Source organism: Peromyscus maniculatus, chromosome 3 (assembly GCF_049852395.1).
Source record: "Peromyscus maniculatus bairdii isolate BWxNUB_F1_BW_parent chromosome 3, HU_Pman_BW_mat_3.1, whole genome shotgun sequence".
Taxonomy (NCBI): Eukaryota; Metazoa; Chordata; class Mammalia; order Rodentia; family Cricetidae; genus Peromyscus; species Peromyscus maniculatus.
In genome coordinates, this window is record NC_134854.1 from 56,260,209 (window position 1) to 56,282,997 (window position 22,789).

Consider the following 22,789-nt stretch of genomic DNA (forward strand, 5'->3'; position numbering starts at 1 on the left):
CTGATAGTAACTCTGACTAATACTAATGATACCCATGAATGGGCATCAATCCAAGAACCCAAATCTAGAGCTGACATGATAATAGCACTAAAATGTTTTATAAAAACATTTTCAAAAGCAGTTCACAATTCTACTATATTAAGTATCTAAAACAGTCTAATCCAGAGCATCAGAGAATGGTGGTTGTTAGGAGCAGAAGCAAAAGGAATGGAAGTTACTAGTTATTAGACACAAAGGTCAGTTAAGGAAGAAGAGTAAATTCTAGAGTTCTATAGTACAATATTGTACCAATCATCAACAATGATACACTGTCAACTTAAAATTTCATTGAAGGTAGGTATCTTTTAAAAGCTCTTAACACTTGAAATTTAATTGTAAAGAGAAAATATCTAACCCCAATGCTAAAAGGAGCAAATAAACCCAAGCCAAAACAAACCCTAAACATCTCTGAGTAAAGAAGCCCTTTCTGCATGACCTGAGTGCTTCACCATATGCCCCGAGTCAAAGTACATCTTGGAATTTTGTATGTGAAATCTATAACACTATACTTGTATTGCTATAAAGGGCAAACATAGTAAGCCAATACTATAAATTATACATTTACACTGGCAATCACATTGCTTGATTTCTAATAAAAAGAGATGAAAATATATCACAGAAGAACCTGCACATGGATGTTTATAGAAGTTTTATTTATAATGCTGACACTTGGCAGCAACTAAGATGTTCTTCAGTTGAGTGGATAATTGTGGTATATTCAGATGACGCTTACTATTCAGAGCTAAAAATAAATGTGCCATCATACCATGAAAAGACAGAGGGATTTTATAAGCAAGTTACTAATTTTCAAAAGGCAATTTGAAAAGCTAACACAATACAAATCAAATGACATTCTGAAAAAGGTAAAACTAAGTAGACAATGATAGAAATCTGTGGTTGCCAGTTGTTAAGGAGGAGGAATGAATGGAGGTATGAGCCCATGCAGTGAAGATACTCTGTCTTATACTTTGAAGGTAGGACACATGTCATTATAAATTTGTCCAGACTGGAGTATTTGTTAATGTGAACTGGACACTGGGTGACAACTGTCTGTTAATGAAATTCACTCATTGAAACCTATATATCATCCTGGGATGTTGATAACAGGAGAAGGAGGAGAAGGCTCTGGACATACAGGAATGGGGGACATATGGGAAATCTTTCTCATGTTTACTTAGTTTCACTATGGATATAAAATACTCTAAATGAGAGAGAGTGCAAAAACAATTTGGTGTGTCTTCCACATATAGTAAACACATGGCACACAGCAGTGCTCACATTGAATAAATCAAATGAACCTTGATATATTTGACAAAAATACTACACTTGTGAAAACTTTCCCTAATATTAGCCAGCATTTTCTGTGTGGAACTGATAGTAACATCCGAGTATTATGATAAAAGCTCAGTAAAACAATGTAACAATTACTCCAATGAACCTGACTTACCTAGACTCTACATCCAATGAAATTTCTACTAGAGAGTTATCTGAATCATCAAAGACTCTTTCCAAGCTTATATGTTTTTCCATTTCTTCTAATTCTTTCAGACACTGAAAATACTAAGGAAAAATTATAAATGAATTCATTATAAGAACAACATTACTTTCTAATTAAACTAATTTAATGATCATATATATCCATAATAAGAGTTACTGGGTGACTACATACACTGAAACCCAGAAAGCCATTAGGATATTAAAAGGGAAAACATGCCATAGGACAGCAGACAGGTTATTCATCTACAGCTTGAATCTGATATTTACCCAAATTGATTTGACTTACCTTGCTCCGGTCAGGATCACAGTAGTCCAATAGAGAATCACAAAAATGATATCCCATTGACTCTAAGTCTTTTGTGCTGAAATGAGTGCCTCGTTTATTTCCTAAAAGATCAAAAAATTTATTCACCCTGGAGAATGAGTTACTCATTTTTTCTTCTCAGATAAATCTAAACTGTGAGACACTATAAATAAAACATGGGTATAATTCCACATTCTGTCCTTTGGATTTTCTTCTCTGGAGCAGGTCATTTAACAGCTTCAGGTTTTTGCTCATTCCTTTCCCACAACCTGGAGCAGAGCTTATTGAATATACATTGATGTGTATTGCAAGGCACAAGAAAAGTCAGTAAGACAGTTACAGTTATGGTCACCAGTTACTAACAGTGATAACTACTCAGAAAAATTCCACAAGAAAATGTCTTTTGTCATCATGAATGATGTTACCTCAGTTTCAGGTTATATAAAATTAGGGGATCTCCAGACATGGTGGCATATACCTTTAGTCCCAGTGACTCAGAAACAGAGATAGGTAGATCTTTGTGAGTTTGAGGCCAGACTAGTCTACATAGTGAGTTCCAGGACTGCCAGGGCTATGTAGAGAGACTCTGTCTCAAACAAAAGCAAAAACAACAACTAGGTAGAAATTATTTATATGTTTATATATATGGATTTCCAGCATTTTCCTTTTTCAAAATGGGAAAAGTTCTTTTATGTAGCCCATGCTGGCCTCAAACTCAAGATCTGCCTGCCTTTGCCTCTTGAGTGCTGAGATTACAGGCAGATACCACCATACAACCTAGATTTTATTTACTAAGAATGTTAAAATCACTGTAATACACCATATTCTAACTTCACTAATACATGCGAAGTATGACAAATTATTTCTTATGTGAGACTGAAGAGCATAGCTTCATTTTTCCTTGCAGAAACCAAGGGCTTCCCTTCAAATATAAACTGACAACAAAAATGAGGGAATGAACCAACCAACCAAAGAAATAAACAATGCAAACAGCCAGTCTATTTTTTGCTTGGCAAACAACAAATCAAACAAAAACATTTTAAGTAAGTACATTGCTTTTTCTTGACATCATCAGGAATTCCCATTTTTAAAAATCCATAGGAATTCCCTTAACAGCAACATCAAATACTTGAAGATTAGTAATGAAAGAGTGCACCCCAGAACATTCTTTTATAAACAAAAGTAAATGATGACATAGAGATACCATACAGTAGAAATGTATTCATCCTGCTTATAGGACTGATCAAACTAAGGTGTACCTTTAAGTGGGAAGAACATGTTCACTAGCAAACTGTTCATGTCATTACTCTTACAGCAAAGCCTAGACTGATTCACTGTTCAGGAGGAGGTCATCGAGGACAATTACCAAGAGTAGATCCGCAGAAGGTGGCTTCCAGTGTGAAGCTGTTCCTGATGCCCATCTTCCACATCACAACCCTTCCTGTGCCCTCTTTGCTCTTCTGAACATTAAACTTGCAAGCTGAGAAGGAAAACTGAGAAGCAGTGATTAAAAATGGCACGGATACTTTTTTGGGAAGAGGAACAAGCAGGTAGCCTGTTTTCCTTTATTATCATCACACACAGACACAAGCCCCCTTTTGTTTAATTTTGTTACATACAGATACATATGCACAAGTATAGGGGGAAATAAAAAAGTTTAAGGGAGAGTAGCTGCGAGTGGCTGGAGGCAAAAAAGAGGGGAGAAAGTGATGTCATTCTCTTTCAATTAAAATTAAGCAGACAAAATAAAACCAGAACACAAAATAAAATAGCATCTCAGCAAAAACTGTAATTCTCAAAGCTGAAGATGTTACCTTCTATATTCTGGTCATTAAATATAACTTTTGCCTATCTTCATGTGACAAAAGTTTTATATATAACATTTAAAATGTAAGATTTAGGTGGAAGATATTTTAGATGTGACTGCCCAATTGTTTCAATACCATTTACTGAAAGGTCTTCCATCAGATTTCCCATGTACCTTGACAGAGGACAGACACACACACACACACACACACACACACACACACACACACACACACACACACACAGAGTTGTGGGTTGATTAGCATCTAATGCAAGAAGCTTTTCTGATAAGGACTGAGCAATGTAAGGATCTATGAGTATAGCTATGGCTATGACATCAGTAGTTTTATTGCTATGGCCATTTATCAGAATAATAGCAGTAGGTTTCCCCTAGAGTCCATGTCCTCAGGTCCTCGTTGGCACATGCTACCATATGAGTGTGGAGGCAAGAAGATAACTTGGGTGAGTTTCTTCTCTCCTTCGACCATATGGGTGCCAGGTGTCAAACTCAGATCATCAAACTTAGCAACAGGTGCCTTTACCTGCTGAGCCATCTGTTGGCCTAGGAATTTTAAATATGGAATGACTGTCTTTTTTTCTAGAAAATCGATATAACTTCTGAGAATATGGTATAAGTCTCCTAAATTTATTCATTGAAATATATGTAACAATATTTCAATGTTTTATAACAATTCAGAAAAGTTTCATCAAATTACAAAAATCCAAGGGTTCTTGAATAGAACCACTAGGATACTCTTTTATTGTGCTTGTCTGCAGAATCTGCTCAAACTAATATCTCTCTTCCATTCTCGAGTTAGTATCTTTTGTCATCTTTCTCTTTCTGGTCAGTTTTGGTAAAGTGTTATCAGTATTAATTGACCTTTCCCAGTATAAGCTTTGTTTTATGGTTTTCTCCATTATTTCTGTTTCCAACATCACCAACTTTTTCTTTATTGTCTGCTTCATTCTGCTTGTTTTCAGTTTAGTTTGTTTTCCCTTTTCTAGTTTCTTATGTAGAAACCTAGACATTGACTTGAAATCTGATTTATTCTAATATAAACTTTTCTTACTGCAAATTTTATTCTAAGCAGTAAAGTACTACATTAGCTGAACCTCAGGATATTTTTTCTTTATCTTTTTCTTTTCTTTTTTTTTTCTTTTGAAGACAGGGTTTCTCTGTGTAGTTTTGGTGCCTGTCCTGGAGCTCACTCTGTAGACCAGCCTGGCCTCAAACTTACAGAGATCTGCCTAGCTCTGCCTCCCAAGTGCTGGGATTAAAGGTGTGCGCCGCTGCCCGGTCAGAATTTTTTTTTTAATGTAGTACATTTCTAATCTTCTTTGAAATTCTCTTTGGTCTCTTTAGAAATGTGGTTTAATTTCCAAGAGTTTGGACATTTTTTTTCACTGATCTCTAGTCTATTTCCCTCATGGTCACAGAAGATACTTTATGATTTGAATTCTTTTTATTTGTTAAGATTTATTTTAAGGCAGGATCTTGTTTGTACTGATGACTATTCTATGCATATTTACATATATTGTATATCCTGCTCTTCAGCAGAGTTGTTCTGTAACGGTCAATCAAATCCAGTTGGTGTTGGTCAGTTCTTACCTATCTTCTCACTGTGGGAGTCTGTGGAGTTCAGCTCTGACCTACTCCCACCTTTTGAAGGGTTCTTAGGTGGAGGACAGAGGGATAAGAAAATATCAGATAGAGAGATCTAGATGACAAGAAGAAAGACAGAAATACAAGGTAGCTTCGGGAGTGCCTGGGTCAATACCCAACAACCCAGAGGTTTATTCAAAAGGGCTTTTTATAATATGCCAAGGGGAGAGGCAAAAGACCTCTCCCTTGCAAGATCAAAGCACACTGTACAGCCAAGCATAGACCCTTCAAAACACCTGGTAAACACACCCGTGGCCAAATCATCTCCTTATGCAGCCCTGCTGGGTAAAGCAAGCTCAGATTCTCTGATCCTGAGTAAGTTCTCACTAGGAAGCCTCTGTGGGCTCCCACATCTCACCTGTTTTCTACCTACCTGTTCTTGTTTACTGAGAAAAACATTTTAAATCTACACTTTTGATTGCAGATTTGCACTAAAGATGTAATGAGAAAATGTTTTAGAAAGAATATGGAATTGGGGGTGTCTATATTTTAAACAATCACTGTATTGGGTGGAACATCTGTTTAAATGCAGATTGGTTGGTTATGGTGTTCAAAAAATGGGTCCATTTCATTTAAGGCGCAACTAATTAGAATTGAAGAAATTAAGTAACATATCAATAAACATATGCTAAAATAGCTTAGAGAAATGGGATAATTTTTTAGGAATAATGAATTCCACCTATGAGTACTGACATAACATAATAATAGATTCGGGTATGGGGTTTCTTTCTCTGATCTTTCCAATGGGATAAATATTCTTGGAGCAACCAACCTTGTCTTTCAATAAATAGCTATTTCTATCAGGTCATCCTTTCTTTTTGGTATGTTTGAGCCCCAATTAGCCTCAGACAACAGTGTTTCCCTCAAGTTATTTATAATTAAAATGCTTGGTTAAGAACTTGAAGAACTATAGGATTTTTTTGTTACATTAATTCTTTTCTCTAAAAAAGTAAAATTACTTCAAAAATTTGGTAATTGAGCAGCTCCAATGTTTTCACCATTTGCAAAAATAAATACACTGTATTCCCTTCTAATTCTACTTTCTATGTATTTTTGAATATTGGTCATTAAATTTTTTTGAAAAGTTCTAATAAATTATTGTATATTTCTTAAGATTACAATCTTTAGACTGTTTAATTTAGACACAAAAAATCTTTAAAAAATGTTAGGTCTTGAAATTGATAATACAAATGACAAATAGAGGAAACTTCAGAAGGTAAAATATTGCTGGTCTTGGAAGGTAAGAATAGGGAAGCTTTGGGTTTTTTTGAAAATATTTCCAAATTATTGGGCATTAAACAGACTCCAATAGTTGTTTTATCATAGTTTTGTAAAAATCAATAAAAAAAACCTACATAAAAAAGTAAAGGTTAGCAAGTAGGATGGCCCACTTCACTTTCCCACATGAGGGGCATTTACCAAAGGAAAGGTAAACTCTTAAAGGTACTTACTTGATTTGGGCAATTTTTGCTCAGCATGAGTGGAAAGATTCGTTGCTGTAAGTATAATCCTTTTGTTTTAGATCTGTGGCTACCATCACAGCCATACATGAAAATGTTCTGTTTCCTACTATGGCCATGAAGATCACAATATAAAATAACCTCTCGTTTCTCCATTAACCTGTCAAAAAGAAAAGGACTAAGTCACTAAATTTTAACCTCTGAATCTTCTATAGGTACTATAGATTTACAAGTTAATAAACAAATACAATTTAATATATATTCTTTTTGACTTTTTATGCTCTAGTTTTCCATGAATACAGCAAATTTCTTCTACTCCCAAGACTTGTAGCAGACCTCTCTGCTTTGTACTTTGGTTTTCTGTTGTCCACATAAGACAGATCACCCCTTCCTTTGCCCATTACCTTAACAAACGTTCTACTTGACAGGAGAGTCAGTCTTCCTCCTTCATCTTTTAGGTTCTCAGCTTTCAGACCAAGCTTTGTGTCTACCCAGCCAGTTCAGTGCAGAACTGATATGGTTCTGGAACTTGGCAACACCTTAATCATACTATTTCCTTGTCACCTGTCTAGGAAATTTTCATGTTTGGTACTTAAGCTTGTTAAAGATGAGGAATGATTAAAAATCACCTAGAACAGTGCTATGTACATAAGCACCCAAATATTTGTTAAAAATTGAGTGCCTCAGAACTTGGTCCTGGAAACAATGAATAGTTAACCTCTGAAAACACCATTCTGAGAAAAATGACACTAAAATTTAAACTGAATTTTTCTAATAAAATTCTAATAAATACTTAAAAGAAATATCATGTATACATTAAAAGGACAACTCATCTCCTGTACAATTTAGCACTCGGGTTATTTTAAATTAAAAAGCAAACTTCTCAAACTGATGATGAAGTGCATTGGCAGAAGAGGCTTTAAAGATTTATTATGTATACAGCATGTATCCCTGCAGGCCAGAAGAGGGCACCAGATCTCATTACAGATGGTTGTGAGCCACCATGTGGTTGCTGGAAATTGAACTTCAGCAACCACACTCAGGACCTCTGGAAGAACAGTCAGTGCTCTTAACCTCTGAGCCATCTCTCCAGCCTCAGAAGAGGCTTTAAAAGTGGCACTATGGTGGTCCTATTAGCATTTTTGCCTCTTTCGTCCTATTTTCAGGCCTTATATGGCATTTCTATATCACCTAATCAAAGTTACATGTGTTATTTGTTATAGCTAGAAGGGTAAACACTAAAATGTTAACAATGGTATTATACATATATATTTATAAAAAAATCAAACATCACTTTTATTATAAACAATGGTTATGAAATTTAAAAATAAAATTTGATGTGCATTAATTTACTACTTTATTTGATAAAATCCATTTAACACAAAGCAATCAACACATCATTACAAGTTCTTAGAAAACTAGATTTTAAAGCATGACCATTAAATATGAAACATGCCATACATTTTTAAATCTAATATTCAGAGGTTTGGTGATATTTCAACTTCCTACAAGAGCATCATTAGAAAACTGTACATCTATGCAAATTAATTCCTAAAGAAATATTACCTCTGAAGTAAAGTGAGATATTAGTATTTCTTCCCTTGCATTAATTAAAATAACAGTTTGGATTTTCTTTTTGTCCACTGGTAATTAAGTATTATAAATGTTTGAACTCAATGTCCTAATATCCACTCCTATGTGAACATGCTTTAAGTATACTTAATATTGTGTAGACTTACAACCTGTCACCTTCCTATACGTAAGTGCTTGCCTTCTTGTTTTTCTTGCCTGCTCTTGATTAACTGCATTAAAAGTATTTCTCTTTCTTGAAATTCTTTCAGAAATTATTGAATTGACTCCTGCCCTAACCTCTCTACAAGGCAACTTGAGAACTGAGACATTTAAATTAGCTTCCATAGAGGCAAGCCAAGTTATATTGGCTTGTAATCCATCATGTGTGAGACCAGGAATTCTTAATGTCAAGGATCATTAAATAGACATCATAGATAATGTAATAGGCATTCCATCAGCTACCTTTATATATATGTTTCATTTTAAAATAACAAGAGTGACACAAAAGCTTTAAAAGTAGTGCTCTAGTCTACTTCTGTAGTTTCTCTTTTGCTTAGCATATTGCATAACTGTTATGCTCTCTAAAACAAAGGAGCCAATCTTGGCACATTACTGCCATGAACTAACCTCCCAACTTTTTTGATTTCATTAGTTTTTCCACCAATGTCCTTAATTCTATGCCAGAATCCTGGACATATTACATGTAGTCAGCCCTTCTTACTGTTCACATCCCCAGAATAAAAGAAATTATAGGTTACTCTTTTGTTACTTAAACATTCCTCAAACAGCTACAAGGAGGCCTGGAATCTACATTTGCAAAGGCTATATAAAAAACAGGATTTCAGGTTTTCATGGGGTTTTGTACTTCTTACTTTCCAAAGCAGATAAAAAGATTTATCTGAAAGTGAAAGTTGAGGCTAGACTGTCTGAGACAATCATAACCACACCAGAAGCCTCTACCTTCTGTCCGTTTCTCTGAGGAGCTGGGAGTGACCTTTGGTTCCTCAATTCTGTAACAAGTACCTTGTGTCTGTAGCTGTGAGAAGTCCTGGTATGAAAGCTGGATAAGAAGACAGTAATTTCTATAATGGGAGTTGTTATTATAACAACTGAGTAACTAAATATTTACAATGAGTTTTCATATCTATATAATTTTAATAACACTTCTTTTTGCATGTGAGAAATCATAATCATATGAATACATTTAGAGCTTTCAATGTTCTGTTCCTTATTTGGGCATATTTGTAATACTTTTCTCATTTAATCCTCTCAACTTTGTGATATTAGTTCCACTCTAGAGACAACAAAACTGACACTTGTGTTGGTTTTTAAATTGCACAAGAGTGTACAGGTAGCAAATGATGTAATGTCAACTCCAATATAGTATGTTTAAGCCCCAGGCTTATAGAATGGATGTCATGTTCCCAACAGACTTTCTATTCCTGATTGTTATTACTTGTCTCTATCTGATAATTCACCCTTCAAAAAACACTAAAGCACTAAGTTGATTTTACTGTCCTAGATTTAGAAATTTCAAAAGTGTTCAAATTTTTCTGGGGGCAAATGAGACTATTATTCATGAAAATTTAAATAACTATACCAATTAATAGTCTAAGGACTCATTCAGCATTGTATGATCAGCAAAATGCCAGAAGGCTTTGGTCTGTAATTTTCATATATAAATGATAAAAAATACAGTGTAACCATCAAGGCTACTATAAGCTTTAGTAAGAAATCAAGTTTGTAATATGCAAACTTCACAGTTTCACAAAGCCATTGAAATGTTCTGAGTCTGTTTCATCTTTAAGGGGAAAGAGTTTGTTTACAGTGCCAGAAAGGTATATGATCAGAATTAGAAAGACAGTAAAATTGCTTATGAACTACCTTAAGGAAAGTTAGTGTAAAAGAAATGAATGAGATTGTATGAGCAAAGTTCTTATTACCAAATTTACTAATTAAGCAGAGATGCAATTTGAAGATTATTTTACCTATGGATCATGTTCCTTGTATACCAAACAGAAGGGAAAGATTCCTTTAGGAGAGATGTATAATTACGGTTTAAATCCCGTCCAGCTAAGGAACATCGGTAATTTCCCACAATGACACCATCTGGATTCAGCATGGGTACCACCTTGAAGATGAAAGTGTCCCGAAGCAACTGTGCATCACTTGAGTCTCCTAAAATATAATCTAGGAAGCCTTTCATGATCCAAGAGCTGTTGGTCTCTCCTGGATGGACCCTTGCAGTCAAAATCACAGCCTTGCGCTTTCTTGAGTCACTATTCTTCAAGGGAGTAGTGATTGTCAAGACATACACCATATTCCTAGCAAGTGTGTGGCACAAGACACGTATTTTACAAAACTTTGATCTTACTGGGTCACTGTTGATGCCAGAAAGGTATTCTTGAAGGTTGGTGTAAGTGTATGGATAGCAGTGAGCAAAGTAGCAAGTATCCTTGCTGTGTGGAAACTGAAATGTCCATGTAAGAGAAAAAAAATGGCGCCCATCTTGCCCAAGGTTGTTTTTATAATACTTGATTTGGTCTCCTCTTCTCTGCCAGCCAATGTTATGGGTCTTGGCCTCTTTTTCAGAATAGAACAGTGGCCTCATACCCCGATTGTAGAGACTAGCAGGCTTGGTGAAGTTGACAATAGTGAATCTGTAGACTATTTCTGCTTGAGTATTAGTGACCTGGAAATAGTACCACTGAGTATGCTTATTTGTGAAGAGGTCTGGGCGCACAGTCAGCTGGTATTCATAATCTGCCCTAATACACAAAAAGGAAGGAAAAAGCACATAAGAATGATATATCAGTTTCAGTTACATTAGAAAAATAATCTTATTTTTATCTATTTTATATAGTTATAGACAGCCTTTTTGGGAAGAAACAATGTATACTTAGAATTTGATAGCAAACAACCACAAAAAATAAGTTTGGAAAGTTTTATTTCATGAGAAACTGATCATATTTAAATATGTAGCCTTTGTTTCCTTTGTAAATGCAGAAATTCAATAAAATCTTGTATGTTTCAATGCAATTATTTCCTATAAAATAAACAGGTAAAGAGTTATTGAAACCGAGTAAAAAATCAGTGTTTGATTTTTTCCCCTTCAAGCACATACTTCATTTTCTAATAATTCCAGTTCTAGGAATATAAAATAACTATCACTAAGAAAGGTCTGAAAGACATGTAAAGTAACACAATTACATACGTCTCAAAATCTGAACTCGCAGCCAAGCAATCTGATAACTATCTGTACCCATACTTAGTCACTGAAGATACTTAATGAAGGCAAAACACTTTTCACTGTAAGATTTATTTACACGCTAATCTTTTCTGATTGTGACGTTTCCTTACCAAATAGCTTTTTATAAATGTTCAAATACATAGAGTTATAAATACTGACCTAGGAATGGGTTAAATAAAAATAAACCCTTAATACCCCTAATTAGTTAGCATTTATACTTCAAGAATTATAGTTAAGTAATGGAAACTAAGAACTTTAACATACCTAATCTAAAAAACAGTAAATAGCTAATGGCCTACTTCCTCTAATAAAAATAATTAAAACCTACACTTTGACTACCTTCTGTAGATTACCACTCTCAAACCTCGCTTCAAACACCAAAGTGTTGTCACAGTTATCCACAGGTTGTTTCAAGGGTGTTCGGTTACCCCCAACTCGGGAATACACAAAACAGGGCTCTTTGTAAGCTGATGAGAGAAGACCAAATCAGTGACAGTAAGATATCCAGGTAATCTCATCTACAACATGTCTCTACAGAAAAGCATCACAGGCATAGGCAATGGTATTTTAAGCAGAATGGCAAATCAGACATTGCATCAACATTTGTGGGCTGGAGTAAAAGCTATAACTTAGGGAAAAGCTTACAGCTTTAAATGCTCCTAAGTTTTAAACACTACAAAAGACTTAAATTGGAGAACAAATTCTGGATTCTGCTTAGGACACAGAACACTGGAAAGTGCATTGTTTTAGTCTTGTAACAGAAAAAAAAAATGCTGTGAGTAAATTTACAACTATTCTTGAACTACTGAAAATTCTATTATCTATGGTTGCAGGACAAATGTCCAATTCAAAATCTAAGGCCCTCTTAAAGGAGAGATGGGTCATGAGTACTGGCTTACTTGGTGCAGACCTCAGCAAGGAACATTCATCTTAAAACATAATCAGTTAGGGCTGGCCAGATGGTTCCGTGGTTAAGGGGCATACGGCTCTTTAGAGAACCTGAGTTTGGTTACCAGCATTTAGACATATTAGGTGGTTCACAACTGCCTGTAACTCCAGCTTCAGGGGATCTAATGCTTGTGACCTCCACTAGCACCTGCTTTTGTGTGTTCATACTCACACAAGAGACACATAATTTAAAAATAAGTCTTCTTAAAAATTATAACTAGTCATCAAAAGGTTGAGTGTGGGCTAATGCATAAAACCCTACCTAGATCATTTCTCCCTCCTCCTTATGTAACAAAATCTTAAAACCTTGTGAAGTAAGGACAGCCAACACTGTTATCTTTAGGGCACTAGTGTTCATATACATTATCTGGGAAAAGAAAACTGTTTTCAAAAATCCCAAATCCTTTATTACTTGGGGAAAGGCAGGAATTACAGGATGGAACCAGATGTTTTATTGCTGACACTGGCACACTGCAAATGCCTCATGTGTGAGAACTAGGGACAAGGTGTATGACTGAGGTTTAATCAGAACTCTGTGGTCTCCCCAAACAGCGTAAGAGGACATGAGTAAAATATAACAAGGATTTATGAATTGGGGAATGCAGAGTTCAGAAGTATTTCCCTGTAGTGTAGTATAAAGGAAAGATATAAAGCTAAGAATGGTCCAGAACTGAGATGATGCCTCTGCATCATCCTAAATGGTGATGTTGAGGAATCTGAATCCTGTGGTGCTATAAAGGTAAGAAGACCAAGAATAAATCTAATACTAACTTAATCCCCAAACTGACTGAATCAATACCCCCCAATCTCATAATATATACTTAAATAGTTAGACTCTGGAATTTTTTTCAGTTTTCACACATAAAAATTATTTGCTTTTCCTTACCACCTAGATAATCTCCTCAGCTACCAAACAGAGAATTTCAACACATATGCTCATGCATGCACATACACAGAGACAATTCCACAGACCTGGGTCCAAAGGGAAAATGATATAATCAGTTTAATATAATGAAGATGTTGGGTCAATCAGGTAAAAAATTCAGAAGGAGTAAGATAAGTTAAAGAACCAAGTGTAAAAGAATATGTGAGATCAGTTGGAAATGTAAGAACGCATCTGCTATAGAACATGACAAGTGAAAAGCAGTTACAAAAACTGAAACTGCCTCTGATGAGGTCATCAGGAGACTTACAGCGCAAAGGAAATACTCAACAAACATGAGGATGGTGAACAGAAACAGCCCAAACTCAAGCAGGAGTTTCTAAAAACAAAAGTAACACAAAACAAACAAAGCAAGAATGTTGGGTCCAAGACTTGTTAGACAGTATCAAATAACCTAACACATTCACTTTGAAATCCTAGGAGAAGAAAAGTATGAAGAAACAATACTTGAGATTCTGACATTAGTCACTGACACCAAATCAAAGTTTTAAAAAGTTCAAGGCACAAAAAAACATATCTATGTAGGAATAAGGATTAAGAGTCACAGAGGCTACAAGTTTGGGACATTTTTCAAGTGCTGTAAGATAAAATTTGCCAAGTAGACACTTTTTTTCTGAGACAGAGAATAAATTTGCATTACAAGAAATAGTAAAGTTTTCTAGGCAGAAGTGTTATTAGATAGAAACTTGGATCTGCACAATAAATTAGATAGATAGATACATAGATACATTGATGATAGATACATAGATACATAGATAGATAAAATGCTTGAAGGCCAGGAAGCTAGATGGCTCAGTCAGTGCAGTGTCTGCTGAGCAAGCAGGAGGACCCGAGTTCAATCTCCAGAACCCACATTTTTAAGTCAGGTGCAGTGGCAGAGCCTCTAATGCAGGCACTGGGGAGGCAGTGACAGACAGATCCCTGGGGCTTGCTAGGCCAGCCAATCTAGCCTAGTCAGTGAGTTCTGGGTTAATGAGACAGCCTGCTGTAAGCCCCAAGGTGGACAGCATCTGAGAAATGATGCACAGGTTTATTTCTATGTTCCACACACATGCATAGGCTCATATATATGTGCATGCATGCACACACAAACACACAAAGAAGTTAGTACTAGAAATTAAAAGTAAAATAGTCATTTTTCTTTTTTTAAATGATCTAAAAGATCACTAATGAAGGAAACTGTAACTTTTCTAGCACATGAAAAAGTAAAAAAAAAATTGAAACTAAGATAAAAAGAAAATTGGGAATGCATTTTATAAGATTTTTATATTATATATGAAATGACAAGATTTGAAAGTAATTTTTATATTTATTTTAAAATTATTAGTTTTTAAGGATTTATTTTTATTTTTACTTTTATATGTATATTTGAGTGCCTGTATGTATGTATGTGTATGCCTAGTGCCCATGGAGGCCAGAAGAAGGTGCTGTATCCCTTGGAACTGGAGTTACAGGTGGTTGTTAGCTACCCAGTGTGGGTGCTGCAAACTTAACTGGGATCCTCTACAAGAGCAGAAAGTGCTCTTATCTACTGAGCCATCTTTCCATCTCCAGTTAATTTACTTTTGAGACAAGTTTTCTGTGTAGCTCAGGCTGGCCTTGAACTTGTCATCTTCTCACTCAGCCTCCTAAGTGCTAAGATACAGGCATGTGCCACCAACACTAAGCTGCAAGGAGAATCTTTTATAAGACATATACTGAAAAACCTAAGGCCACACAAAAACCCAAACAGGTATCCATATATCAATAGCTGTGATAAATAGGACAAAATATATGCAAATTAATCGCAAAAGATGAAATGTAATAATAAAAAAGACAGGAAAAATACAACATAGCAAGATGGTAAGTACTGAATCCAATTGCATCAAAACATATTTACTATAGTAATTTAAAAACATATCTTCAAACTATATAAAAAGCAAAGCACAGCTATATGCTGCATGGGCCTAAATTTTAAAAATGAAGAAAATATGTTAAAATAAAATGATGGCACATGCCTTTAATCCCAGCATTGGGAAGCAGATGCAGATGAATCTGTGAGATTGAGGCCAGCCTGGTCTACATAGAAAGTCCCAGGCTAGCCAACATTACACAGTAAGACCCTGCCTCATATAAAAAACAACAACATCAAAAAGAAAAAAACCAAAAAATTTTAAACAATGAAAAAAGATACAGTATATAAATACTAATCAAAAGAAAGCTCAAATGGCTATTTTCATATCAAAGTATTCTGCTATGGATAAAGCTACATCATCAGTGTGTGCTATTAGCACAAGCATCAATACATCAGCACAGAACAAACTGTCTAGAAATAGATTCACATGTGACATGTATACTGTGCGCTGACATTTCAGAAAGGTAGCTAGACATTTCTATGGAGGAAGGGATAGTCTTTTCAACGGTTCATGGTGAAATTTTTTCAGAAACATATATGTGGGGAAATAAACCTTAACTTTTATATTCTAAGTCATGCATCAAAAAATTATTCAAGCTGGATGGCAGTGGCTCACGCCTTTAATCCCAGCACTTTGGAGGCAGAGCCAGGTGATCTCTTTGAGTTCGAGGCCAGCCTGATCTACAGAGCGAGATCCAGGACAGGCTCCAAAACTACAGAAAAACCCTGTCTCGAAAAACAAAAATTCAAAATAGATCACAACCATAAAAAGGGAGCAAGTTGTTACATAGTTAGACAGGGATGAATTACTTGGCATCTAAGAGCATCAAGTAGCACGGTGAATTTGAAGAACACAGTTCTGAGCCAGAGAAGCCACACACAAAGGCATGCTTGCTATATGAGTTTATCTCTAGGAAGCTTAGGATCATTGACAGAAATCAGAACAACACTTGCTCAGGGGAACATCTGGGAATTCACCAGCAGGTAGACAAATAGGAACTTTCATATTTTCACTAAATATGGCATATTTCACTTTCATATGACACTTTCTTACTCATTCAGACCTAGAAGCCAGGCCATTGTTCTACTGATAGCCTCCCATTGCTCCCGTGACTGTCTCCCTCAGCTTTATCTACTCTGTTGTAAATTCAGTAAGTTTCATTAAGCTCTCTTAAGTTACTTTATGTAAACTTTGACAGGATCCTTACTAACCTACACCACTTAATCATAGTTAAGTGATCTCATTTCAGTTGTATGGAAGATCTAAGATTAGTCAAATAAATATATGAAAAAAGTTTAAAAGTTGAGAGGTACTTATCACTTAGTGTTTGTATATGTGTGAATATGTGATTTCTAGGATTGTCACTGTATAGAAACAGTCATGGTGAATTTTTTTTTTGGCATTTTTGCCTATCCCCTGGAAACTATTTTAATATATAGAAACAATAAGACATCAAAATCTGATGATGAAATTTTATAAAAGTCCCATAATTCCTAATATTAGTGCTTCAGGGACAGATTAGGACACTGGCTCAGACTTCTGTTGGGTTATCAGCATGCACTATTATAAAGGCAGATAAGAATTTTGTATTTGTAGAGCTGTCAAAATGCCAATGCTAATTTTGTATGTTAAGAACACATTCCTGGACTATAATCTTGGATCTTATTTGCAATGTGGACTATTTTCTTTTCTTTCAAAGATAGTAACATTAAAAAAAAATCACAAAACAGGGATGAAATTAATAGCGAATCATTTGAATGATTCTACAAAGGTAAACTGCACATAGAGAGGGAATAATGATTTTGTAGATACCATCATTAGATTTATATTTGAAAACAAAACATAATTCATTCTGTATGGAACTCTCCATTTAATGGACAGCATATTTTAAATGTGTCTTCAAAATAATAATCAGCATTAAACATTTGCATTAATATGTAGCCATACATTTTAAAGACATCAGGGACTTCCTAGTGCTTTGAAGTTCCCTCTACAGATAAAGTCTAAGACATCAAACCAGGCACCAAAGTGTATTTTACAGCAATGTGTTAGAGTGTATGCTCACCATCTTCAGCTAGATAAACCACAGTATCTTCCTTGGAGTTTGGGTAAACAGGTTCTACTTCCAGGCCTGTCGGGACATATACTGGCTCAGGAAAAAAAGGAGTCCACTCTAGAAAAAAGAAGGGGCATCATTTGCATATGACTTCAACATAAATTTTAATATATGCTTTCAAATTACTAATTGATATATACCTAGTTTAAAAGTCAATGTTTCATGTAGGGCTAGAGTTCTACAAAGGATTCATCACAAGAAATAACATTGTCACACTGTAACAAAACTCAGGATCGGATGTGTACCTTCTAAATTACTGTGCCGTTCAGCAGCAGTGATTTTGTCCCGTTTCTACGTCTCTCGAGTCCTCCCTGCCATTTTACCCCACCTCTAAGTGTCTTGCTCATTCTTCCTATTTTCTGCTTCCTCTGTCTTCAGCCGTTTGGTGGTCATCCCTTAAACTTCTAAACACATTTGTTTCTTCTCTCTCCGGGAAGGGTGAATATTCTTAGACTTCCACAAAAATTCCAATTGCAACTTTTTTGGGGATTACACCGAATCTATGGATTAGTTTGGTGATAACTGATATCTTTAAAAAAAAATGAGATTTCCAAAATAGTACTAAATCCTTTCCAAATACTTATGTATTCTAACAAAGAAGAGATCTTCCTATACGACCATTAATACACCCATCAAGACCATAATTTTGGTTTGTTACTACTGTCTAATCCTAAGATCCCAATAAAGACTTTACCAGTTGTACCAGTAATAAAAGGAGCCACTTTAAAATTGCACATTACACTTAGGTTATGACATTTCTGAAAAGTACGGTCATACTTCCAATTTCAGCTAAGAGACATATAGAAGAAAAACAGGACATTGTCCTCACAATAAAAAAAATCAAACTGGATGAATCCAAATTATTTTATTGAATCTACTGAAGTTGCAGGCTACCTAGGTACTTCAAAATCTGGGAAAAGGCAGCTGGGCATCTAAAAGTCAAAAGTAGACCCTGAGTACCTGTCTGTCTAAGATGTTGTCAACTCCACTGATTGTTAAAAGAGCACAGCCACAGACTAACATAAATCCTGAGTGTGTAAAGTCCCTTCTCAGGGAGGGGGATATAGGACACAGAGGGTTAGCACCTGCTTCTGGACTTGGCCTTCATTAACTTCTAACAAAACTCCATTAAGAGCCATTTATTTTTTCCCTATAGAACAAGATACATAATCTAGAACACCCAGTACATCTGGAGAAAGGGAACAGCAGAATGCACAAACTTTGAGTAGAGGGCAACCATGTAAGCTATTTATTATTTTTGTTACATTGTTTTATGTATTTTGTGTATATGTGGGCACACATATCCTACAGGGTACATGAGATCAGAGGACAGTTTGTAGGAGTCAGTTCTCACCTTCCACAACATGGGTTCTGGGGATTGAACTCATGGTATTGGGTATGGCAGCAAGTGCCTTTATACAGAGCCATCGTGACTGCTCTATCCATGTTATTTTGTCTTTATGTATCTTCAAATGCAATCACACAATATTTATCTTTTTTTTTCTGCCTTCTCAGAAATGTTTGTAAGATTCATCCATCTTGTGCATGTTTTTAATACTTCATTCCTTTTTATGGTTAGTTGATATTTCATTATATAGCTACACCACGTTTATCCATTTATCTCTTGATACACATGTGGATTGTGTTCATATTTTGGATATTATGAATAACACTGCTACTGACATTTGTGAGTTTTTGTTTGTACACATTTTCTTTTCTTCTGGGTGTACCTAAACATGAAAACGCTGAGTCAAATCTCTTTGATTTTCATGCCAAAATGTTTGCAAAGTGAATGCACAGCTTTACATTCTCTCCAGCTTATCAGGCTTCTAGTTTCTCTACATCCTCATCAACATTTACTGTGATCTGACTTTTTGGTCTTAGCCATCCTAGTTCCTGTAAAGTGGTATCCCAGTGTAATATCAATTGCTTGATAGCTAAGATGTCAAATATCTTTTCGAGTGTTTATTGGCAGTCTGTTCAACTTCTATGAAGAAATGTCTTACTGGATTCTCTGCATTGATTTTTTGTTGTTGTTGTTTTTTCAAGACAGGGTTTCTCTGTGTAGCTTTTTTTCCTGGAACTCACTTGGTAGCCCAGGCTGGCCTGGAACTCACAGAGATCTGTCTGGCTCTGCCTCCCGAGTGCTGGGATTAAAGGCATGTGCCACCACTGCCCGGCCTCTGCATGGATTTTTAAAGAGAGGCACTGATGACAGCAGTATGTCTTTAGGAGTCATTTATTATAGGAACATTTATATGTTTCTATAGCAGAACTAAAATATATTAGGTTTTCCCCTAAGACCATGACCTATCTAGTATCAGGTTCTTGGCCACTTTAGCAGTTTCAGGTATAGGTTCCATTTCATGGAGTGGGCCTTAAATCCAATAAAAAGTGGTTGGTCATTCCCACAAACTTTTGTGTCATGATTGCACCAGTATTGTTGCTACATGACTGTACATGTGCTGTTCAGTAGCCAAGGAGGGGGCTTTACATCCTACGCAATCCATGCACTGCGTGATCACGTAATTTGTGCGCAGCATGATCATGCAATCTATGTGCATGCATGGTGTAGCTCTGTAAGCCCACATGCACATGTGTAGGGAAATCCATAAAAAAAAAATGGGTCACAGACTCCTCCCCTCTTCTGCTGTGGGCCGCAGGAATATATCATAAGAACTCAGCTGGTTATGGCAAAGTCACTACCTGGAGGGATCAGGGAATTCCTCCAGAGGAAGCCAAATCCCAAGGAGTTTTTGGTGTTACTTGGCTTGTTATATATCAGCTGTATTCTGTTATGAAAATCATGTGTGCCTTCATAGTTTTCCCAATTGATTTTTCTTTAAGAAGGGCTAACAATGTGAACTGATCACTCTCTAGACATACACATTCCAGGCATTTCGAGAACAGCCTCAGGAAAGGCTTTCTCTGGAATCAGATATCTCCTCTAGCCACTTTCAAGGACTAAAGGAGACATTACCCAGGTGGTCACCCAATTTCCGAGGACTAACAGTGATAACAACCCACAGGTGAGTCTCCTGACTTAAGGTAAATTCCACAAGCGGACACCGCCTAGGTCAGGTAGACATTAAGTAATAGCTTTACACAATTTAGCTCAGACCCCTCCTTTCTTACAGCCTTACTAACTTTATAGACCTCTAACTACTTACCTAACCACTTCTAGGAATATTTAGATAACATTCTGCGCTAACAGCTATGCTCAGCCAGAACTCCCAGTACAAGCCTCCCTGTAATTATCATTATTGGTAGCATCCGGCCAGGTCCATCACCGGATGGAGGAAAGTACCTTATCAGAGATACCTCTGTACTCTCTAAGAACAGACTTAAGCATCCAGGCTACCTGTTTGAAAAGGCCTGGCGGATGTGCCAATTAAGCTTAACTTCCTCCTTTCCCAAATCTTACCTCCAGTTCCAGATCTCCCTTTAACTATCGCTAGAGGCATCTACCTGTACACAGGTTGCCTAGAGACTGAGCACACTTTCCCCCACCCTGCAGAAAAAACTGCAGACAACTTGGACAGATAGGAGCCACAGGAAAAAAGAAGACAGTTTTATTTTCTCCCATTGACCTAGCAACTTATAGATTTTTAACATCTTTTACCAAACACATTTAAGATTATAGTTGTGCACATAAGATCCCTCTTCTTAGATATTACCCGTATTTAGCCTTTAGTTAATTCATTAGTCACTTCCCCTTTGGGTTGCAAATGGTAATTAACAACTAGTGCCCCTCTTTGTAATTCTTATCAACCCTCCATTTGATCCTGATAGCGGACAATCACTGCCTGAGGAAGTTCAGGCTGAGTGTCCTGGGTGGAGGGGAGGATTGTGATTTTGGGGAGATATATAACTGTAAAGCAAGGGACGAGAAGGAGGATTAAAGCGAATTGGACCAAAGAACTCTGCGTGCGTAGATTGATTTGCCGACCTTAAAGAATAGATTCTCAGCTGGTTGATAGATTCTTCCGCGGACCCTGGAAAGGAGACTATTAGGGGCTGGACCCCAATAGTCCCCGATACTTTTCTTCTCCTTTTTCCTCTCTCTCCATGCACAACCTCCCATAGGCCTAAAGCACATTCCCCTCTGTTCCTTCTCCTAATAAACTCTTATAGTGGGTTTCGTTGTAGCTTGTGGCTTTCCTCACACAGTAAACAGTGCCACTTAATGAATAACAAGTATAGCTTGTAGGCAGGTTTCTGTTGTAGGTTGCAGGGTTTGTAGCTGGGTGATATTGATAATAATTACATTCCTCCTCGAGAAGCATGAAGAGTACCTTCCAGTACTAGGAATTCTAGTGATAAAACTTCCAGTTAGGGACCAACTCAACTCTTCCATGTTCAATGACATAAGTATTTTGTCTCAGCAACAGGGCCTTACCATCAGGTTGTGGAGAGCAACCAATAGCCTTGGCAGTAGCCTGTGATGTCTGGGGAGTGCTATAGGACCCCTGTGGTCAACAACTCAACAGGATGTAACCCATTTCTGGCATTGGAAGTTTTACTTGGTGGCTTAAGATCTAGTTGGGACATTGCCTCCCTATTATTTGGTGACTCAATTCATATTCCTTTCATATACGTATATTAAAAAAATATTCTGAAGGTAGCCCAGGCCTAAAAAGACAATTATTATATATTTCCTCTTATATGTGGATGCTAACTTTTAAGCATTTGATATGCGTGTCACAATCTAAATAAAACAGAGGTTAAGTAGCTAGTAAGGGACTGAGGAGAGGAGAGGATTTCCCAAGGTAAGGAAATAGAATATGATGTTTGGAGGAATAAAGGGGAAATCATTCAGAAAGCATTTTTACTACCTTAATAGTTTCCTTGAAAGTATAATGCTCTCAACTTGAATGAAATGTAATTTATTGTTTTTTTGTCATTATTCTTATTTTGGAGTCATATCTCGAATCCATTTCAAACCCAAACTTCTGGAGTTTTTCCTTTATGTTTCCCTATACAGCTTCATAATTGGCTTTTATAGTATATTTAGATTTGGATACTTTTTTTTGTATTTGGTGTTAGGTGGTAAGGATCAAATTTTATTCTTCTGCATGTGTTGTTTATCCAGCTGTCTCAGTACGATTGTTGAAAAGATTAATCTCTTACCGAATAGTTTTGTGACCACCAACATGTGGGTTTAGTCTGCACTTTTTTTTTCTTTTTTGAGGACAAGGTTTCTCTGTGTAGCTCTGGCTGTCCTAGAATTAGCTCTGTAGACCAGACTGGCCTCGAACTCAGGGATTTGTCTGTCTCTGCCTCCTGAGTGCTGGGA

The 22,789-nt window shown here is 36.3% G+C and overlaps 1 protein-coding gene across 36 annotated transcripts in view; it reads right to left on the reverse strand.

Moving 5' to 3' along the window:
* Agbl3 (AGBL carboxypeptidase 3) overlaps nucleotides 1-22,789 on the reverse strand; it is a 104,338-nt gene that overhangs the window by 68,809 nt on the left and 12,740 nt on the right. For 24 of the 36 annotated variants that reach the window (XR_013049755.1, XR_013049760.1, XR_013049757.1 and 21 more), the window contains exons 5-11: nucleotides 17,443-17,550; nucleotides 11,920-12,058; nucleotides 10,330-11,109; nucleotides 6,761-6,929; nucleotides 3,207-3,333; nucleotides 1,823-1,923; nucleotides 1,487-1,599 (exon numbers count right to left, since the gene is read on the reverse strand). Coding sequence is in view for 14 of the 36 variants with exons in the window: in XM_042273036.2 (XP_042128970.2) it covers nucleotides 1,487-1,599; nucleotides 1,823-1,923; nucleotides 3,207-3,333; nucleotides 6,761-6,929; nucleotides 10,330-11,109; nucleotides 11,920-12,058; nucleotides 17,443-17,550 (1,537 nt within the window). In the remaining 22 variants the exon portion in view is untranslated. Of the gene's footprint in view, nucleotides 1-1,486; nucleotides 1,600-1,822; nucleotides 1,924-3,099; nucleotides 3,334-6,760; nucleotides 6,930-10,329; nucleotides 11,110-11,271; nucleotides 11,388-11,919; nucleotides 12,059-17,442; nucleotides 17,551-22,789 lie in introns of those variants that run through there. The other 12 variants (XR_013049767.1, XR_013049765.1, XR_013049766.1 and 9 more) reach the window with 5 other exon arrangements.